This window comes from Sorex fumeus, unplaced genomic scaffold (genome assembly GCF_029834395.1).
Source record: "Sorex fumeus unplaced genomic scaffold, SorFum_2.1 ptg000265l, whole genome shotgun sequence".
NCBI classification, from domain to species: domain Eukaryota; kingdom Metazoa; phylum Chordata; class Mammalia; order Eulipotyphla; family Soricidae; genus Sorex; species Sorex fumeus.
Genome location: NW_026606322.1, coordinates 19,456,990 through 19,476,227, shown reverse-complemented (window position 1 = coordinate 19,476,227; position 19,238 = coordinate 19,456,990). Strand labels below are relative to the sequence as shown.

At 37.5% G+C, this 19,238-nt stretch overlaps 1 protein-coding gene across 1 annotated transcript in view; it reads right to left on the bottom strand.

The window, feature by feature from the left end:
• Positions 1 to 19,238, bottom strand: part of CBLB (Cbl proto-oncogene B) — a 224,038-nt gene that overhangs the window by 112,925 nt on the left and 91,875 nt on the right. Inside the window, exon 4 of the mRNA XM_056109396.1 lies at positions 8,531 to 8,677. Coding sequence (XP_055965371.1) covers positions 8,531 to 8,677 — 147 coding nt within the window. The remainder of the gene's footprint in view (positions 1 to 8,530; positions 8,678 to 19,238) is intronic.

The window sequence follows — 19,238 nt, the reverse complement described above, 5'->3', positions numbered from 1 at the left end:
TGCCCTTCAGGTTCCTGCCAATAGACTTCAAATGTCCAGCTGTGCATAAGAAAGAAGTTGACAGACAAAGACATGCACAATGCATGAAAGAGAACAATCATTTAAGAACTCTGGACCTGAGTCAGGGAACCTACTCTAGGGGATCATAAACCACCACTTGCTATTTATAGAGATTCAATTTCTACCAATAAGTGTTTTGGATAAGAGACGGTTCCACTCTTCCCGCCCCCGCCGAGACCACGAGTTGACCCTCTTGAGCAGCTCTCAGGCATGGCCCTGGCCCCAGAGGCACACGTACCTAATTAGGAACCCAGCAGCTTTTGGCAGAAATGTGAATGAACTATGCAGTAAGCTACGGCGTTGTGTTCCCCCCTCCCCCAGGAGGGAAAGGGTGCCTGTCCCTTCGCCCTCCCCCCATACCAGGCAGCACGGTGGTCGCTGCCTCAGAGCCTATTGGACAGCTAGGTATCAGCCGGCGGTGACGGGGCAACTGTGGCCTCATGGGATGGGGGGCAGAAACAGCACATCCTTCCTGCCCTGCTGAGACCACGAGTTGCCCCCCATGAGCGGCTCTCTGGCACGGCCATGGCCCCAGAGTCACACAAACCAATCTTGGAACTATGTGGCTTTTGGCAGAAATCCCTCCAGACTTAATTAGTAAAATATCAGAAATCCAAAATCGCTTGGCCACAATAGCGGCTGTGCAACATCATATGCTCTTCATAACCACCAACAGAAAACAAATTATTTCATGATGCCATTTCAGCAGGTCTGATTGTTAGGGGAAAATTCCAAATAAAATGGTGCATCTTTTGTTGAAATAATGAATATAATCAAAGTAGAGAGAGAGTTCAGTGAAATCATCTGCCTCAAAGGCAGGGGGAGGGGTGGGATGGGGGGTGTACTGGGGTTCTTGGTGGTGGAAAATATGCACTGGTGAAGGGATGGGTGCTTGATCATCGTATGACCGAGACTTAAACCTGAAGCTTTGTAACTGTTCTCACGGTGATTCAATAAATTAAAAAAAAATGGCTCACATATAATCCACATATAATTTATTTACAGTGACACAAGCATCCTCATCATGTATCATTAATCAATATAAGCTAATGAAACCATTATCATGGGTTAGAAATTTTGTGAACTTAGATAAATTTTACTCATTTTTCAAAGTAGCACTCTGGTTCTAGTGACAGCAGACTTCAAGGATGAGAAACAGAAGTGAAACCATGGTGATTTTACTGAAATAAATGTCACTTACTAAAGGGAATCAGACTAAAGAGAAGAAAAAAAACCAACAAGAAAAGGAAAATGAACACTATTCACATAATATTAAAGATACTGTGTCTTTCTTTGGATTCCATAGCAATTCAATTCCACTAATAGCATTTCCCACTGAATTGTCTTCTGTGCTTCTAATGAACGTAAATGAAGCCCACCAGCTCTTCTTAGAAGTCTGTGTGCTCCTCTCTCCACTTTAGAGCAAATAATTAACATGGCATTGTGACACACCTTGGGAACTTTACTAATGGGCCCAAAATGGATTTAAAATATTTATCATCTTTGTATGTGCTGTCTTTCCTAATTTGAATACATACTTGTTAAATCTGGAAAATTAAATTTCAGTTATTTCCTCTGTGGAGTATCTTCTTACCTTGAGTTGAACCATAAAGACTTACATTTTTGTTTACCCTATTAACATAAAGATACTTTGGTTTAATTTGATTTTTTTAAGCAGACACCACTAGGAGTTGTCTACTAATAAAAATATTAAGCAGCAGTATCTTAGTTTTTTTTTTTTTTTTTTTGGTCACACCGAGCTGTCTTAGTCCTGGTTATGTGCTCAGGAATCACTCATGGCAGGGTTCAGGATATCATATGTGGTGAAAGGTATCGAACCTGGGTTAGCCGTGTGCAAAGCAAGGAACTTACCCACTGTATTATCACTCCGGCCCTTAGCAGGAATGTCTTTAGTTCTATTTTAGTTCTTTTCTTTCTCTCCAGTTTTTTCAATTCCCTTTAAAATTCTTAATTTCTTAATGTCTAGGCCCTCCTTTAATCAAATGTACGAGTTTCCTTTTCTTTGACTAAAAGGAAAATTGATCTACTTATTATACAAGAAAAACATGTATGTCATTCACTGAAAAGGTAAAGAAACCATCGTGCCTTGTCTCTTACTAAAAGTGAAAGGTAAAGGCAAGAAAACAAAGAAGGTCCCTATCATTTTCCCAGGAAATCAAAGGTAAAGGCACTGAACTGACCTAAAAATAGATTATTCTTTTCCATGGTGAGCAGGATAGTGTCTTTAAAATAGGTTTACACATAATTTAAACTTTTCCCCACACATTTTGGATTTTGCTTTTAGATTTCTACAGATTCTGAGATTCCCCACCATAAAGTTGAAAATTATCCTAACTAAAAAAATAAAAATAAATACACTCATTTAGCTTTCAGCAAGATGAATGATTTACATTGGCAAATTCATCGACAATTAGTGCTTACCACAGGACAAACACAGTCAGTCAGAATTAAATTTCTTCATGATCACAACAACCCTTAGAGAATGGTTAGTATTATCATCAACTCATTTTATAGATAAAGAAATTGATGCATGAAGAAATTAAACAGATGCTGCCCAAAGTCACAAAGTGTGTAAATGTCAGTTAGATCTCTAGGTAAATCAGCTGCATGTCTAAGCATGTCGAATCCCTATCAAGCAGGCAAATTTGGGCTGTGTCTCCTATTTCTCAACTTACTTTAATTCAATGAACAGTTTATAAAAACATAAATCAAAGCCTTTGTGCTCCTGACCTACTGCAAAGATGAATAATTAAGTCTGATTTCACGGAGCTGATAGTATAATGAGAAGTCAGAAAACTAAAAAAAAAAGTTGATTTTAATAAAATAATAAAAATAGTAGCTAGCGGTGGTAAACAAAATGTAAAAATGTAAAGGGATTTAAGAGTACTATCTAGTAATAGTAAGGGAAGCAGATAAGCTTTGAGGGATTAGCAAAAACTTTGATGTCAGAGATTACAAAAACCTTCAAGTGAAAAGAACAATTATGAAAAAAGATTTATAATTGCTGACTTATCAGAAAATAGGCAAATAAACCAATTGGACTGAAAATGTGTCATAAATAAAGGAAGAGAAAACTTTAAATGCTAGAAAAACACATTATGAATTCACTCAACGATTATTTAGTATCTGTTATAAAGATAGTCTACCTAAGTGACTAATTAAAGGACAAGGTTTAAAGATTATTAAGAAAAGGTAGTTAGTGTATGTGAAAGCATGAAACACATTTTGACATTTAATGACAAATAAATGTGTATTCTCACCAATTTATGAAGAAAAAGTGAACACAGTGCTTCTTTAGCAAGTATGAAACGTCCACATATTAAACAAATGTTCACAAAGTTAAACATAAATGAAACAAAAAGCATGGAGTAATTAGCCTTGAAGATGTAAATGAGAAAATAAAAACACAAAAAGGAGCCTTCTAGATTACACTGGAAAAAAAGGGTATCAAAATTCTGGAATGGGAGAAAAGAATATAAGACACAGGGAGACAACCAACGGAGCAAAACTGAAGAAACTAATGATTTAAAGAAAGACCATGTGGGGCCTGAGAGATAGCTCAGTAGAGGGAGAAGGGATGGAAGCGCGGGGTTTAATCCCCAAGACTGCCTGGGCCCCTGCAATACTGGGAAATCCTGAAACAAATCTGTGGCCCCTGTAAACCACTGAATTTGGTCTAGAAGAGGGAGAGAAAAAAAAAGCCACTGTTCATATATTAAAGTAACTGAAAATTTTGAAGAAAGAAATAGGCATCATTTAACTGTTCAGTCAGTTATCATTTACTGGTACCTACATTTTCCAGGAAATGTGCCAGGCCCTAAGAGACAAAATCCAGTAAGGCATGCTCCCTGCTTTCAAGGGATCTTTCTAGTCTATTGCAAATGCAAACGCCTAAGCAGTTCATTGCAATCCATTACTGGTGTGATGGTTGTGAACACAGGGACCTGGAAGCACTGAGTGGGGAATTCCACTTTAAATTAGGGAAGTTAAGGAAAACTTCCAAGTGGCAACACTGCTTAGGACATGGGAGACCGGTTTTCCCAGCAGCAGCGAGTGCAACAGAGGTAAACAAAGATAATGCAGGAAGTGGGGATAAAAGGCAGCAAGCAGCACTTTAGGGAAGAAGAAGAATGCTGAGTAGCTGGTTTCTTTGAGTCTAAGAGCCGTGGATGAGGACATAAAGTTAAAGGGGTCAAAAAGAAAAAAAGAACAATTTCTAAAACATTGGGGATTTTAAAACTTTCTCTTAGAATCACTATTTATAGAATTACCTCAGGCCAAAATTAAAAGGAGGGAGGGAGGGAGGGAGAGAGAGAGAGAGAGAGAGAGAGAGAGAGAGAGAGAGAGAGAGAGAGAGAGAGAGAGAGAATAATAGTTCTGACTTTAAGAGCTCTCACAGTTTTTTTCCCTAAAAGCAGGTAGTCCAACTGGAAAGCTATTACAGAAATTCAGGGAAACTTTACCTTCAAGTTAAAGACTAGAACTAGAATTATAGTGGGGTTTCCCCTCCCTGTACCCCACTCCCACCTTGGAAATACCCATGCTTTCTCTTAAGCCTGATCACTCTCTCCACCCCCACCCCCTTGTCATTCACTAAGTACTTTCAACTGTGAGAGGTTGGAGAGAAAGCAGAGGAGTAAGGCGCTTGCCTTGCATGTGGCTGATCCTGACTCCATCCTCCATCCCTTACACCATATGTGGTGAACACATTCAGGAGTGATCCCTGCTAAGCACTACTGGTATGGCCCACCCCCCCCCCCCACACACACACACAGACACACACACAAAGGAACTTAGAACTTTCAATCTTCTCTAGTTTTTATAGTTTGCTTCAAAAGGCTTATCTAAACCTCCTTATTTCAAGAAGTGTTAAGCCTGAGTAGAAAAGGCACAGCTAACTGACTCGATTAAAGGAGTGAGCCACAGACCAATAACATTGATGGCTCTTGAAATTTTCTTTCTTAACCAGGCAAGGGCACATTTTTGAGCCATATGACAAATATCTATGGATTATGAATTACTCATCTGGAGAGTAAATTCAGTTTGGTATTAGTCTAATTTGGGGGATTCACTAAAAACACATGCGTGCAATAAGTTATTTCTCCATCCTCACATACTTCTACCATCAAACAATGATCAGACTAAGACAGAAAAGTGGGGGGAAAAAAGAAAAAAAAACCCAATGATTGAAACAGCCAATTGGCAAGAAAATCTAACAGATGCAGAGCTTAGTTGACTATGACGCTTTTAACGTTATTGACTCCCTTAGAGCTACTGACAAGCAGCACCTCTTAGACAGGAAGACACGAAAGGGAGCAGAGAGGAGCAGAGACAACACTGCAAACAGGCTGACAGGCACAGAAAGGAGGCATTAGGTATGTCACACAGAGATTTCTGGCTCTATTTATGAGTCTGAATCCTAAGACTGCCTTTATATGGTCTCTAAGCTTCTTTGAAAAATAGCATTATCTCAATTTTAATTTGATTTTAGTATTTCATTCTTGTCTACAGTTACTTTTAGAGAGAAAAAAAACAGTAGTCACATTCCTTAAATTAAAGCTACTTTATAAAAATCAAGACGTGACTGGCTCTTTCCAAAATGTCCTCCCAACTGCTCTGTTTTTGGAAGCTATACCACTTTCATGTTTAAAGACAATGGTTCATTTAAAGGAAAGCATTCTCACATGGCCTCAACATGTAGGGAGATGAATGGCAGGAATGTTTCCATGGAAAACTGTTCAATAAAAATAAGAACTGGTATTACTAGAACATTAGGAAGAAAAAAGAATTCAACTTTTTGAAAGGTTGTATCACTCATTTGTTTATTCATTCAATGAAATATCATGGAACTGCAAAGTGAAAATCCGAAAATATAAATATGGTTCTTTCCTAGATCTAATAAAACAATCACTAGTTTTAATGATTATATAAATATGACCGAGTTGTAGAAGAAACATTAATTTGGCTCTCCTCTACAAAAAAGCATGTTAAGGAAAATTAAGCATCTTTCTCAAGTAAGTAAAGACAGTCATTAAAGTAACAGGATTTGAGAGGTAGGAAGAATATTTTGCTACTATTTCAAGAATCCCCCTACCAAACTTAGTAGTGATTTCATTCATGTAACAGTTAAACAAAAGTTTCAGCCCCTTCATGTCTACAGTTAGAAATAAATGCAAATAAAGATGTCTCAAATGCATAATTCTCTGTGGCTTTAGAAACCAATAAAATAAACACATTTCTTCAAAATAAATGAGTAATATTTCCATTTTTACTGACCTTTGATGAGAAATCAACTTTATAACTCGCCAGAATGTTTGGTTTCCCAAAAGAAATACCACAATTTGCCCTATATTCTTCTGTACATTGTAAAAAAATGTGTTTATTGTGAGGGGTACCAACTGTTTGCATTAGATTTGTAGTGCTAATATACAAGCTGTAGCTTCAAAAAATTTTCTCATTTCTTACTCTTAGAACTTGTCAATACGTTGTGCTTTCTCACATCCACAAATATTTCAGTAGCATACTTCTGACTGCATGTTCTAATTTGAATGAGAATGAAACTTTTTGTTAAACTTAACCCTTTTTTATGAATGAATATACAAATGTTATAAACTGCAACTTCAAAATGCCCATGTTAAAGGCATTTTGGAAATCATGGGATTTCCCTATTAAATGACTAAAAATAAATCCAAGTATGTGGGGGAAAAGCTTCAATATTTTAATAAGATAGTTGCACCTATTTTTAAGTGCAGAAAGGGCTTCAACATTTTCTTTTCTTTTCTTTTCTTTTTTTGAGGTTCTTTTTTGGGGGGAGGGGTGACTGGGCCATAACCAGTGAGCTCAGTTGTCATTCTTGCTAGTGCTCAAAGAATGAACTGGAATCGGCTGAATGCAAGGAAAGTTTCTTACCTCCTGTACTATCTCTCCAGCCCAAGGCTTCAATATTTTCAAAGTTAAAGAAGTATGAATAAGGTGGGCCCAGGGACAACTGGGTATTAGAATGCATGTCTTGTAGGTATGTGGCTGCTAATTAAATACCCAAGGCCACCTCACAAGCCAAGTGCAATCCCAGCTCGCTGCTGTCTGCAGTCTTCAATACTAAAACAAAATGCACAATCTCCACATTTCCAGAAGTGTGTCTGTGAGAACCAAAACTAAAGTGTGTGACTCTATGAGCACTGCAACGATGTAATATTTGTATTCCAACGTGCAACCTCCAGCAAGTAACACAACTAAATGTGCAACCACTGATCAGCTTAACAACAACAACAAAAAAGGGGGGGAGGGGAAAGAAAGAGGGAGGGAAGTAATAGCGTTAACAGATAATGAATTAGTGCAGGGGCCAGGGGAGTATGTAACATGGTACAATCCTCAGCATTACAATGCTCTGAGAACTGCCAGGCATAACCCTGGAGGACTCTCCAAACACTAACAAACACTAACAGCTATTGTAGTCCCAGGCATGCAGGTCCTGAGCAGTTTTATAGCTTCAGTCCCAAGCACTGAACCCAGGTTTAGTTGGTGAAGTATCACCAGGTGTGTGATACAGTACCTGATACAGATCATCAGGTGTTCTGGCTCTCTGAGCAGTCTGGGAGACCCCCTCCACCAAAAAAAATAAATAACTTTAAGAAATGATGACTAGTAAAATATGTATTGCTTTATATTCTATGCTGGTGGTAGCTAAAAAATAAATATCACTTTTGTAAAGACCAAAACCAAGGGAGTTCGGGGACTGGAACCATAGTACAGCAGGTAGTTTGCCTTGCAAGTGGACGACCCAGGTTCAATTCCCAGTATCCCATATGGTACCCCCAAGAACCTTCAGGAGTGATTCCTGAGTGCAGAGACAGGAGTAACCCCTGAGCATCACCATGTGTGACCCAAAAAAGAAAAAAAAAAACAAGGGAGTTCAATATTATATTTAATTCAACATATTAAGGATTAACACTGCCAATAGTGATAAAATATTTGTATATCTTATTTTATCTGTTAATGTGTGAACACAGACATAAATTTAAGATAAAAATAACATAGGTGCAACCTATCATGCTTTATGTCTTTAACCCTCAGCCAGGACTTTACTTTGGCTCCTGGAGGATGGGGGGAGTGACAACACGCAGCAGTGATTTGTGATTACTTCTGGCTATGAGGAAAGGGATTACTCCTAGAGGGCAAATGGAATGACAGGGATCAAACCTGGTCAGCTGCATGCAAGGAAAGTCCTACTGGCCCATCAGCCTGGGGTCTGCCTGCATTTAAGGACATGCTGAGGTGCTCCCTCATCAAAAGGGAAAGGTGACTTAAGAATACATTTGCCTCCTGATAACAATGAGCACTTACGAAAACAATCAAATCCATTCTCAAAACAAAATCGATATCATCTACATTTAATGCAAGACTGGGTCATTCAACAATGAATATCAACAATCAATGGACTTTTACTTACTTGTCCCCAAAAAACTTTCTCCAGAATTCAGCAGCATCTGCTTTTGTGATCCGAAAGTTATCTCCCTGGAATTGACCATTGGGAAAGATTGCTTTTATTTCTGCTAGCATATGACTGAAGATAAGGGACAGTTTTGTGAGATTTCGCCTATAGAGAAAAACAGATATACATGTGCATATAAATATACTGGGAATATATAATATGAACAATGCAATCATGTACACTATCCACTTAGACCTGATGACTGATCACAAATCTCACTAATAATACTTAAAATTAGTATTCATAAAACCATTCATTTATATTCTCAAATCTTTCACTTTTATACTCATATCATCATTTAAAAATGAACAACATAATCTCTTGAGCTTAACGAGAACGGACACCTAAAAATATTTAAACATTTATGCTTAACACAAAATACAAATGTGACTATTTCCTATTCTCAGAGGAAGATGGGATTTTTTTTACAGGCATGGTATGGGGTTCAGTGGTAGAGTATATGCTTTATACATATGAAGTCCTGGTTACAATCAGCAGCTCCACAACAAAGAAAAGTGGAGAATCTAGGAAGATTACATTGTTATTTGACAGATGATGATAGGTCTAAAGTAGAGATAATGGTGGAGAGGAAGGGAATAAAGATCCCATACAGTACAAAACTATATATAAAAGTATGGAGTAGAACTATTGCTATAAATCTAGGTTAACCACAGCAAAAAATAACAGAAGTTGACAGAAGGAAATAGTGTTATACAGAATGAAAGAGTTTAGTTGGGAAATGACAGACATCTGGAGCACAGAACCAAGTTTCGGTCAAATATTTACAAGCCCCATCTAAAAATCAGCTTCTGATAAAAATAAGTTATCACTAATTCCATACGAAAATCTATGTGCCCCACCCATTAAAATCTATTATTATTAGAAATTTTTCATCAAAAATTGAGTGAAAAGATTAAAATGCATGAACAAATTTGTATTTAAAGAAAGAAAACATTTAGGGGCTGCAGAAAAATACAGGGAAGAAGGTACTTGCCCTGCATGCATTCAACATAAATTCTATCCCCCCAGTCAGCATTTTATCACTGCATGCCAGTGATGACCCCTGAGCAAAGGGCCAGGAGTAGTCCATACATCCCTGGGGACAGCCCAACCACTCCATCCAAAACAAAGAAAAGAAAGTATTAGCATTAGGTGGATGGTTCTAAGAGGTGGAACAGAATCATTCATGCTTAAGGTCCTAAGTCTGATCGGTGGCACTGCATGAACTACAAGGCTCCACAGCCACTAATGGATGTGGTCCTGGTAGACACCAAGCACCAAGGTCTGAGTAGCATCAGCAGGCATAAGAACAGAAGTACTATTCACAAATACAAACCTCCAGGCATGCACAACTAGACCTAGTATCATTCTAAGAAAGCCTCAGGCATCTAAGCAACAGCAGAAACCTACTGTCCTCAACACAGAAAGAAAAAAGTACCATGGTACTGCAAGGAAACAAATGAACAAAGAAGGAAAATGATGCAGGTGTCCTACCAATTCTAATGTCCATATTAAATTCTGAAAGTACTTATATTATTTAAGACACATTTGATATTTTAAAACAATCGTATCATCACTATTCTTCCTACTCAGTATGGTCTACCATTCCATAATTTAAAAATGATTGGCATACATCAAAAAGAAGAAAAACAACCAGTGTCGGTGTAGATGCAGGGGAAAAGGCACCCTCATTCACTGCTGGTGGGAATGTTACCTGTTTTGACCCCTTTGGAAACAATGTGGACACATCAAAGAATTACGAATTGACCTTCCTTATGATCCACAATCCCAATTATTGAAATAGGGTTCAAAAACATAATGCAGAAAAAGCATTTACTCTCCTATGTTTACTGCAGCACTATTCACGTAGTCAAAATATGAAAACAACCCAGTACTCACTGTCACTGTCCTCCCGTTGTTCGTCGATTTGACTCGAGCGGGTCCAGTAAAGTCTACATTATGACATTAGTTACTGTGTTTGGCATACTGAATATATCACAGGTAGCTTGCCAGGCTTTGCCATGAGGGCAAGATACTCTCGGTAGCTTGCTGAGAGGGGCGGAGGAATTGCACCTGGGTCGGCCGGGTCAGCTGGGTTGGCCGGGTTGGCCTGGTCGGCCTGGTAGGCCTCATGCAAGGCAAACGCCCTACCCACTGTGCTATCACACCCAGTACTCATGAACAGAAAACTGTAGAAAGAAACTATAGGACATGCACACAATGGCATAGTACTCAGTCTTAAGAAAAGATGAAGTCAGGCAATCTGCTGATCCATAGGTAGAGGTGGAGAAGACCATGCTCCAGAAGTCAGCAGTGCAACGCAAATGCCCTACCCCCTGTACTATTGCTCCAATCCCACTCTTTCCTTTTTTTTTTTTAGTAGTAACTTACATAGTTCCTTTGTATAAGTTTTCTACATCTTTACTTAGGCCGATTCCCAGATATTTGGTTTTTATTTTGTTTTTGAGATGCAGTTGTAAATGTGTGAGTTTTAAAATTTCCATATCTAATTTTTTTTGCATACAAAAATGCTATAAATTTCTGCATGTTGATTACATAGCCTACTGTAAAACTTTATTATTTCTAGAGTTTTTTTTTGGAAAATCTATAAGGGTTTTCTTAGTATCATGTCAATGCAATTAGTGACAGGCTTCTTTTCAAATTTGAATATCATTAGTATTTAGTACCTCTTGGTGTCGCTCAAAAACAACAACAACAACAACAACAACAAAAGAAGACATTCAGGTGCATCCCTTGTGAACAAAGAAATGCAAATTAAAACAATATCACTTTACACTAATGCAGCAGGCATACATCAGAAATTAAGAACAACAACAAAAAATATCACTATTAGCATGAATATGCAAGAAAAGAAATCCTCACCCACTGCTGGTGGGAACATCTACTGGTCCAATCTCCTTGGAAAACAAGATGGGCACAAAAAGCTAAGATTTAATCTTCCATATGATCCAGCAATTCCACTTTTTTGTTATCTACCCCAAAGTTCGATTCCCCCGCCCCTCTCTGAGAGCCCGGCAAGCTACCAAGAGTATCTCGCCTGCACGGAAGAGCCTCGCAAGCTCCCCGTGACGTATTCGATATGCCAGACACAGTAACAACAAAGTCTCCAATGGAGACGTTACTGGGCCCGCTCGAGCAAATCGACGAACAACGGGAGGGCCTTTACTTACTTACTTACTTTACCCCAAAGTCACAAAAATTATTCAGAAAAGGTACGCGCAGTCTTTCTTTTATTGTAGCACTAGTCACAATAACCCAAATCTAAAAACAACTAAATTCTACAAGAACAGATGACTGGGTGAAGAAACTGTGCTGCTGTCTAGACAGAATGGTATATATCTCAGCTATAAGAAAAGATGAAATCATGCAATTTGCTGCTACACAGATGGATTGGGAGAGTATAATGATAAAAGGCGTAAGAGAGGAGAGGGACAGATACAGAATGTCCTCTCTGATATGTGGCAAAGAGAAAAAAAGTAAGGAAATAACAAATGGCCAAACCCAACAGAGCCTAAAAACAAGTCTATAGAAGCAACTTTGCCACAGTGGAAAATGGGAAGGTAGGGTGACTGCAGGATAGAGCAGGCTGATGCAGAGGGACACTCGGGTGAATGGTGTGGTATTGGAACTGGAAAACTGTATGTGTGAAACTCCATCACTAACGTACTATAAATCATTGTTCCTATAATGTTTTAAAAAATTGAAATAAAGAACATAACAATGTCCATGAAGGTTCAGGTTCTGGCAAAAATATTTCACATATGAAAAATTGCACAATAAGCACCTGTTAAAAAACTTTATAAAGGCAACATTTTAAAAATCTTTACTATGAGTTCTATATATATTAAAAAAAAAACACCAGAGGGCTCATAATTTGGTCTCATTTCTGTGTCTAACTAGCAACAATATGAAAATTGCAAAATCATTATAGTTACACAAAATGCACCATCATTTTCTTAGATCCAGACATTCTTGCACACAACTCAGCCTAATTCAAATGTAAGACTTCTTTAATTAGTTGAATCTTTCATCTTCTCATTTATGTCAACACATACTCATTTAGATGATGGCAGATATAAGAAACTCAGGCTTAGGAAATGAAAGTGAACTGCTGAACTATATATCAAAGGAAAGAATTGTGGCCAAGGCAAAACGTAACTGACTTTTGAAATTTGAGTGTAAGGAAAAGCATACAGTTGCTTTAGAAAATCTGTAACAAATTTATTTCAATAATTAGGCTACAGAGTTAATTTTCCACTAACCTTCCAATTGATACATACAGGAGAAGAAAAATCAAGATGGCTATAATTAGGGTAAACCAACTGTTCCTTATTTTCTGAATTGGTTGCTCTCCATTCCCTTGTTTCTTTGTTCTTTAATCATATCCAAATGTTTACTATTTGTTAGATCTAAAATCTAAAGCACAATGCCAAGATTATCCATCTTGGATATATGATCCACTGGCTAAGACGACACTAAACTTTCACAAAAATTTAACATTTTATCTTTTAAAAAGTATACCTTGGAAGTTCTAGCAATCACTAGCCCCTAAATAATCACTCTTTAGTTATAAAATAACTATATAAAATATTTTTAAAGGCAATTTTTTTCCTGAATGCAGATCCTACATTGGTACTGGCTTTTTATATAAACTGAAAATAAGAAAGACATATAATCTTTAAAGAAGCTCAAATAAGACTAATCAGTAGAAGTGAATTCAAGTTTCAATTAATTTATTTTCACCCGTCAAAACAGTTATATATCCATGACATTTATATCCAATTTTTAAAGTTATATATACCACACATAATGTAAATGATGGTTTTAGGAATTTATCATTCAAGAGATTGATTTATAAAGTTGGAGAGACAGAACAGGACACAGGATGCTGGCTTTGCACATGACTCCCCACCCCCTCACACCCCTCTTTGCATTCCCTCCACCTTACATGGTCCCCTGAAAACTGCCAGTGTAATCCCTGTGAATACAAAGTCAGGAGTAAGCCCTAGCATCACCAGTATGGCTCCCCCAAATAATTTTAAAATGGAAATAAGAAATTGACTGCCATTACAGTCTCATTTTGAAATGAAGGAGAGAGATATCAAATCTACTCAATATCACTTATATTATCACAGAAAATGACTTTCTTTTAATGTTTTGCCTTATTTATGAAATACATTTTGCGGAAAGGTCGGACTACAGCTGAGTCTCATGAAGACAATGTTTCTGAGGACCCGTCTCATTCTTAAGGAGGCAATAGATACCATTATAAGGAAACTGAAGGGAAATACAATTTGCTGCAGAAGTATACAAGCCTACCTTTGAATATACTTATTATAAATCATGGGATTGTAAAATATAACACGAATGAGTTCTTTCAATATACAATGGTAGGGACAATCCACCAGCTACTGACAACTTGACTTGATGAATAAAATATGATGAATGAATTAAGAATACCAAGATTTGATTAGCAGCTTTCACTGAATATGAAAGGCAAAAAGAATGTAATCTAATTAGATCATAAGTAATTCTTGCATTTTCTCCATTAAAGAAACAGCTGTGTCTTAAATCAAGAAGAAATAAAAGGCTTTTTTTTTTGCTGAATTAGTGAAAATGATAGTTGATATACATACAGTCCAAGTTTTGTGAGAATGTGCTGCTTCTGGGTAGAAGAAAATGGGAGATCACTTTTTTATTCACAAACTATTAATAATTCAATTCTCACATTTAAAAGCTAGAACATGTCTGTCATAATCTTTACAAGGTGAAACAAATTTGACATAAAAAGTAAGGCAGCAAGTAAAAGAATACAAACAGTGGCACTTAAAAAGGAGACATCCAGTAAAATACCAATTTCCACTCACTATTTCTGATGCAGAGCCTTCGATGATGGATTTAAGGTTACTCTGCACTGTTTCTGACCTTGAGATTTAGTTGATTCCTAAGACAGTGAGGACATCAGGCTGACTGAAGCCTTGTGTTTCATTTCTCCTGCTTAGGAATACCAAAGGAGCCATAAAACTGGATCTTACTCATTCACCCTGCCCAAACCCTCAACACTGTCCGTACTTTCAAGGGAATACTAAGCAGATCTTTGCAGTCCAAATACCAATGAAGACTCTGGTATTTCATGTCTTAGTGTACAGAAACTATGTCTTTAATCCAAGCAGTGAGACAATTTTTCAAGCTGTCCCATGTTATTTATTAGATACCAAACTGGTATCTTAAAAAGGAATTTAGCAGATTATATCAGTTCAAAACTGCACCATATAATGCCTCTTTTCTTTGTTACAGAATATCATTTACCCACAAAGTGGCCATGGGGACCATTCCAGAGTTTTGTGAGTAGGAAGAAGCAGCCTGGGCAATCTTTGATCTGTTTATAATGAAGCTTTCCAAACTCACTTAGCCTACTACCAACGGTTCAGAAATGAATTTAGTGTCCTCAGGAAATCTACCTCTTTAAGTAAACAAATCAAAAGTGTCCCTCTACTGCACAGAGGCTACCAACAACTAGCCCTCACCCCCAGTTCATTTCAGAATACGCCCCCACACTGTTCACACCATCCGGTTTCAGCCACTTCCACAAACACTTGTGTTGCCTACAGTGATCTATTAAGAGCAATACATTTATCCCTGAAACTAAGAGTACTACTCTCAGAGTTTTATATGTGCCTTCCAAAAACAAAATTATTTTAGTTTGGGGGTCACAAGGAGTGGGACTCTGGATTTGCTCCTAGCTCTTTGCTCAGGGACCACTACTAGAAGTACTCTGGGAAACATACGTGGTTCCAGAGACTGAACTTGGTTCAGCCAAAGACAAGGGAAGTGCCCTATATACTGTACTATCTGTGACCTCCTAAAATAGTTTTAATGGACAATTTATAAATGCCTTAAAAATAACTCAAACATTAAATATATTATATGTAATCTTATGCAAATACAAAACCTTTTAACAGTTCTAGGAAGTATTAACAACATAGCTATCCTAAGGCAAGTGAGATAATACTGGGATCTTATCTTTAACCTTGCAGACCCAGGTTCGATCTCTGGCATCACATATGGTCTACCATATCCTTAGAACCACAGGCGTAATCTTTGAACACCAAATCAGGAGTAAAGTCTAAGCAAGGTGGGTGCGACCCAGAAAAACTTAACAACAACAACAACAACAACAACAACAACAAAATAGCTATCCTGTGTTAAAGATTGTGGCCATGAAGTGGAGAATACTGTGTCACTATTCTTATTTAGTTCCCAATCTTGAGCAAGTTACTGAATCTCTCTCTCTCTCTCTCTCTCTCTCTCTCTCTCTCTCTCTGAATCTGTTCCCTCCTTTCATCAAACTTGTAATAAAAATGTCTTTCTCACTGAGTTGCTATCACGGTCCTCCCGTTGATCGTCGATTTGCTCGAGCGGGCCCTGTAATGTCTCCATTGGAGACTTTGTTGTTACTGTGTCTGACATATCGAATACGTCACGGGGAGCTTGCCAGGCTCTGCCGTGCGGGCGAGATACTCTCGGTAGCTTGCCGGGCTCTCCGAGAGGGGCGGAGGAATCGAACTCGGGTCGGCCATGTTGGCTGCGTGCAAGGCAAACGCCTTACCGCTGTGCTATCGCTCCAGCCCTGAGTTGCTATAAAGGTAAATAAAAGGCATGTACATGAACCTCATTTTAAACAAAAGTCTATCTGCACTTTCTGATAAGTATACATATTTATCATAGTTGTCTGCCTTCCTTTCTCCGTGGAATAACACTGTTCATTAAAGTGATGAACATATTTATCATTAGGATAAAATGATAATTTTATACTTGTCATGGTGATTGTTGTAACTCCTCAATAAATCTTAACTGTCTATTACAGTCTTGGTCTAGGCTCCGATGATTCAAAAATAAAGGTGAGACAACCCTACTTTGGGGGCTTAGAGATCTCCAAGTGTATCGAACAATGAAGTGGGGATAAACGGTGAGAGATAATCAGTAAAAGATATGTGAATTCAAACATCTAGAAGGATGATGAAAATGTGGATCCGTAAATGGCTAAGTACAGTAAAGCCACAGGGAATTAGTGATTAGATAACCTCAAAGTTGAATGCAGTCATTCATTTGGAGTTTGAAATCCCATCAGACTCTGACAGCCATTTGTTGACAAAAATGACTATAATAAAACTTACCTTAAGATATTCAACTAAAGAATATCAAATAAAATTTAATGACAATTATTTAAACTTTACAGCAAAGGAAAAGTATGATTATAAATAACTCAGAAGTGTCTATCAGGCTGTTAAAGGCAATTCATACCACAATTCATATCACCTTAGCATTTCACATTACCTACCACAGCACAAAGATTTCTCTGAGGAGTAATATTATGGTGATTTTCTATTCAATATTGCATTTCACCTCTACCAGCAAAAGTTTTTGTTATAGAAGAACCTTCCTTACACTTATACTCCTAACACAGTCTCTTTGATAGACAATAAGTGATTATTTCAAGATCCATAAAAATACTTGGTGGACTGTACATATGAAAGGATCCCTAGACTTAAAGCAGTGATTATAAACAGAGACAGAATCAGTATTTTATTTGTTTTATTTTTGTTTGGAGGCCCCACCTGGCAGTGCTCAGGATTTACTCTTAGCTCTGTGCTCGGAGATCACTTCTAAAAGGCATGTAGGGCTCTGACTCTGACCAGAGTCAGCCCTGCACAAGTATTCTACTCACTGTACTATCTCTTTAACCCCCAGAAGCAGAATTTTAAAAGCTTTCATAAATACTACATTGAAAGACAACAAGTTTACAGGCCTTGACAGAAGGGAATTTGACAAAAGCTGCTTCAGTGGTTAGTAAAAAATAAAATCTGGATTTTGACATTAAATATTTTAAAAATCTTTGTTCTGTGAATTCTAAAGCTCTCTTCCCTCTCATTTAAAAATATTCCTTGTGAATGACAAAACATAATGTGAGCAAGCTAAAGGAAATTAATGCTATATCCCTCATGTATTTTCCAAAATTAAAGTATATTGAATACATCTGTCATACTTTCTGAGGAAGCATCACATAGTTCCCCATCACACTACTTGCTCTTCAGCAGTTGACTTCCTCTTTTTGGCTTTCAAAATATACCTTATCTTTGTCCCATTTCGACCTTGTGTTACTGGAGTGAGCAAGTGAAAGACAAACCACAGAAAGAGGAAAGAGGTAAGTCATCGCCTTGATGCTCATGAGTGTTACTAGTGGAAACAAGCTAACATTAATAGTTTTACTCTGTCTCTTTCTCTGGACCCAAAATAAATTGTATTAAAAATGACTGGAGCATATAAAAATATATAATTAACCCACAGGCAGATGGGAAAAAGTGAGAGATGCAGAGCAAAGACAAAGACCATTTTGGGATCTGATAGCACAAAAACTTGGGTGGTGGGTATGGTCAGATTTGTACACATAAAGAAGCATGGAGGTATACTCCAAAATGTTATAGCATTCTATTTTTTTAAACATCAAAACATGTTGATTAATTGCCTAACAATTCTTATTTTTTGCTATAATCTGATAAACTTAACAATATGTGCAAGTATGCATGTATATGCCATGAAAGAGGCAAATAAAGCAGGATAACAAAGCAATACATACAGTGTAATCTGTTCTATTACAAATCAAAAATTCAGGACCAAAGAGATAGTATTTGGTATACAGCCAAGCCAATTTTGATCCCTGGCACATACGGTGCCAGGTATGAGTGAGTGTCCCTTGAGTACACAGGCATTAGTAAGCCACGTTCGACCCAAAAACAAAACCAAAGAAGGTCACATACTAGGAGAAAATGTGCATACACCGCCATAATCAAGACTAGTCTCTATAATCAGATTAGTAGTAGCTTTTTTTTCTTTTCATTTTCCTATTTTTTGACAATAAACAAAAAAAATGCCATAGTAAGGCATTTTACTAATCTTCTGAAGCAAACCTGAAATAGGTCTAGGTGAGAGTAAGGGTGTGTCTAGACTCTCAGCCACGTGTCCATCCTCTAACAAGACCTATTAGCTTTCAACTACCAAAAGTATCTCTGGGATCTAGAGAGACAATGTGTGGGGCAGGGGGGTGGTGAGGCACCTTTTTTCATGTGACCCTGGTTCAATCCCTGGCACCACATGATCTACTAAACTCCATCTGCAGCAATCCCCCAGCTCAGAACCTTGTATTGCCCCAAGCACTGCCAGCCTGGACTGGGAAAATTCACACACAAAAAGGAATCTCTGGGTAAGTCACCCCACATCAGTTACCAGACATTGATCCCCAACTGATTTTTATAAATTCTTAGCTAAGAGAAAGACCGAACTAGAAATCCTCCTTTTCAGAATATTAAAATGGATACAAAGGTTAGTCCAGGAGCTGCTCAAATAGAATAAAAAGATATCTCATTCAGTTTTTCAGTCTGCTAAGATCTACTTGTGACTTCATCTCCCAACTTTCTAATATTTTAATTAGATTAGAAAATATTTAATATTTTCTGGAAAAATAAACACAGGTTTAATGTTAAATAATCAGGCATTAGTATTAACTGAATTGAGTATATTATATGAATTCTTATACAACAAAGAACAAATGTGTAAGATATAGAACAAGAGAGTAATTCATGTTTTT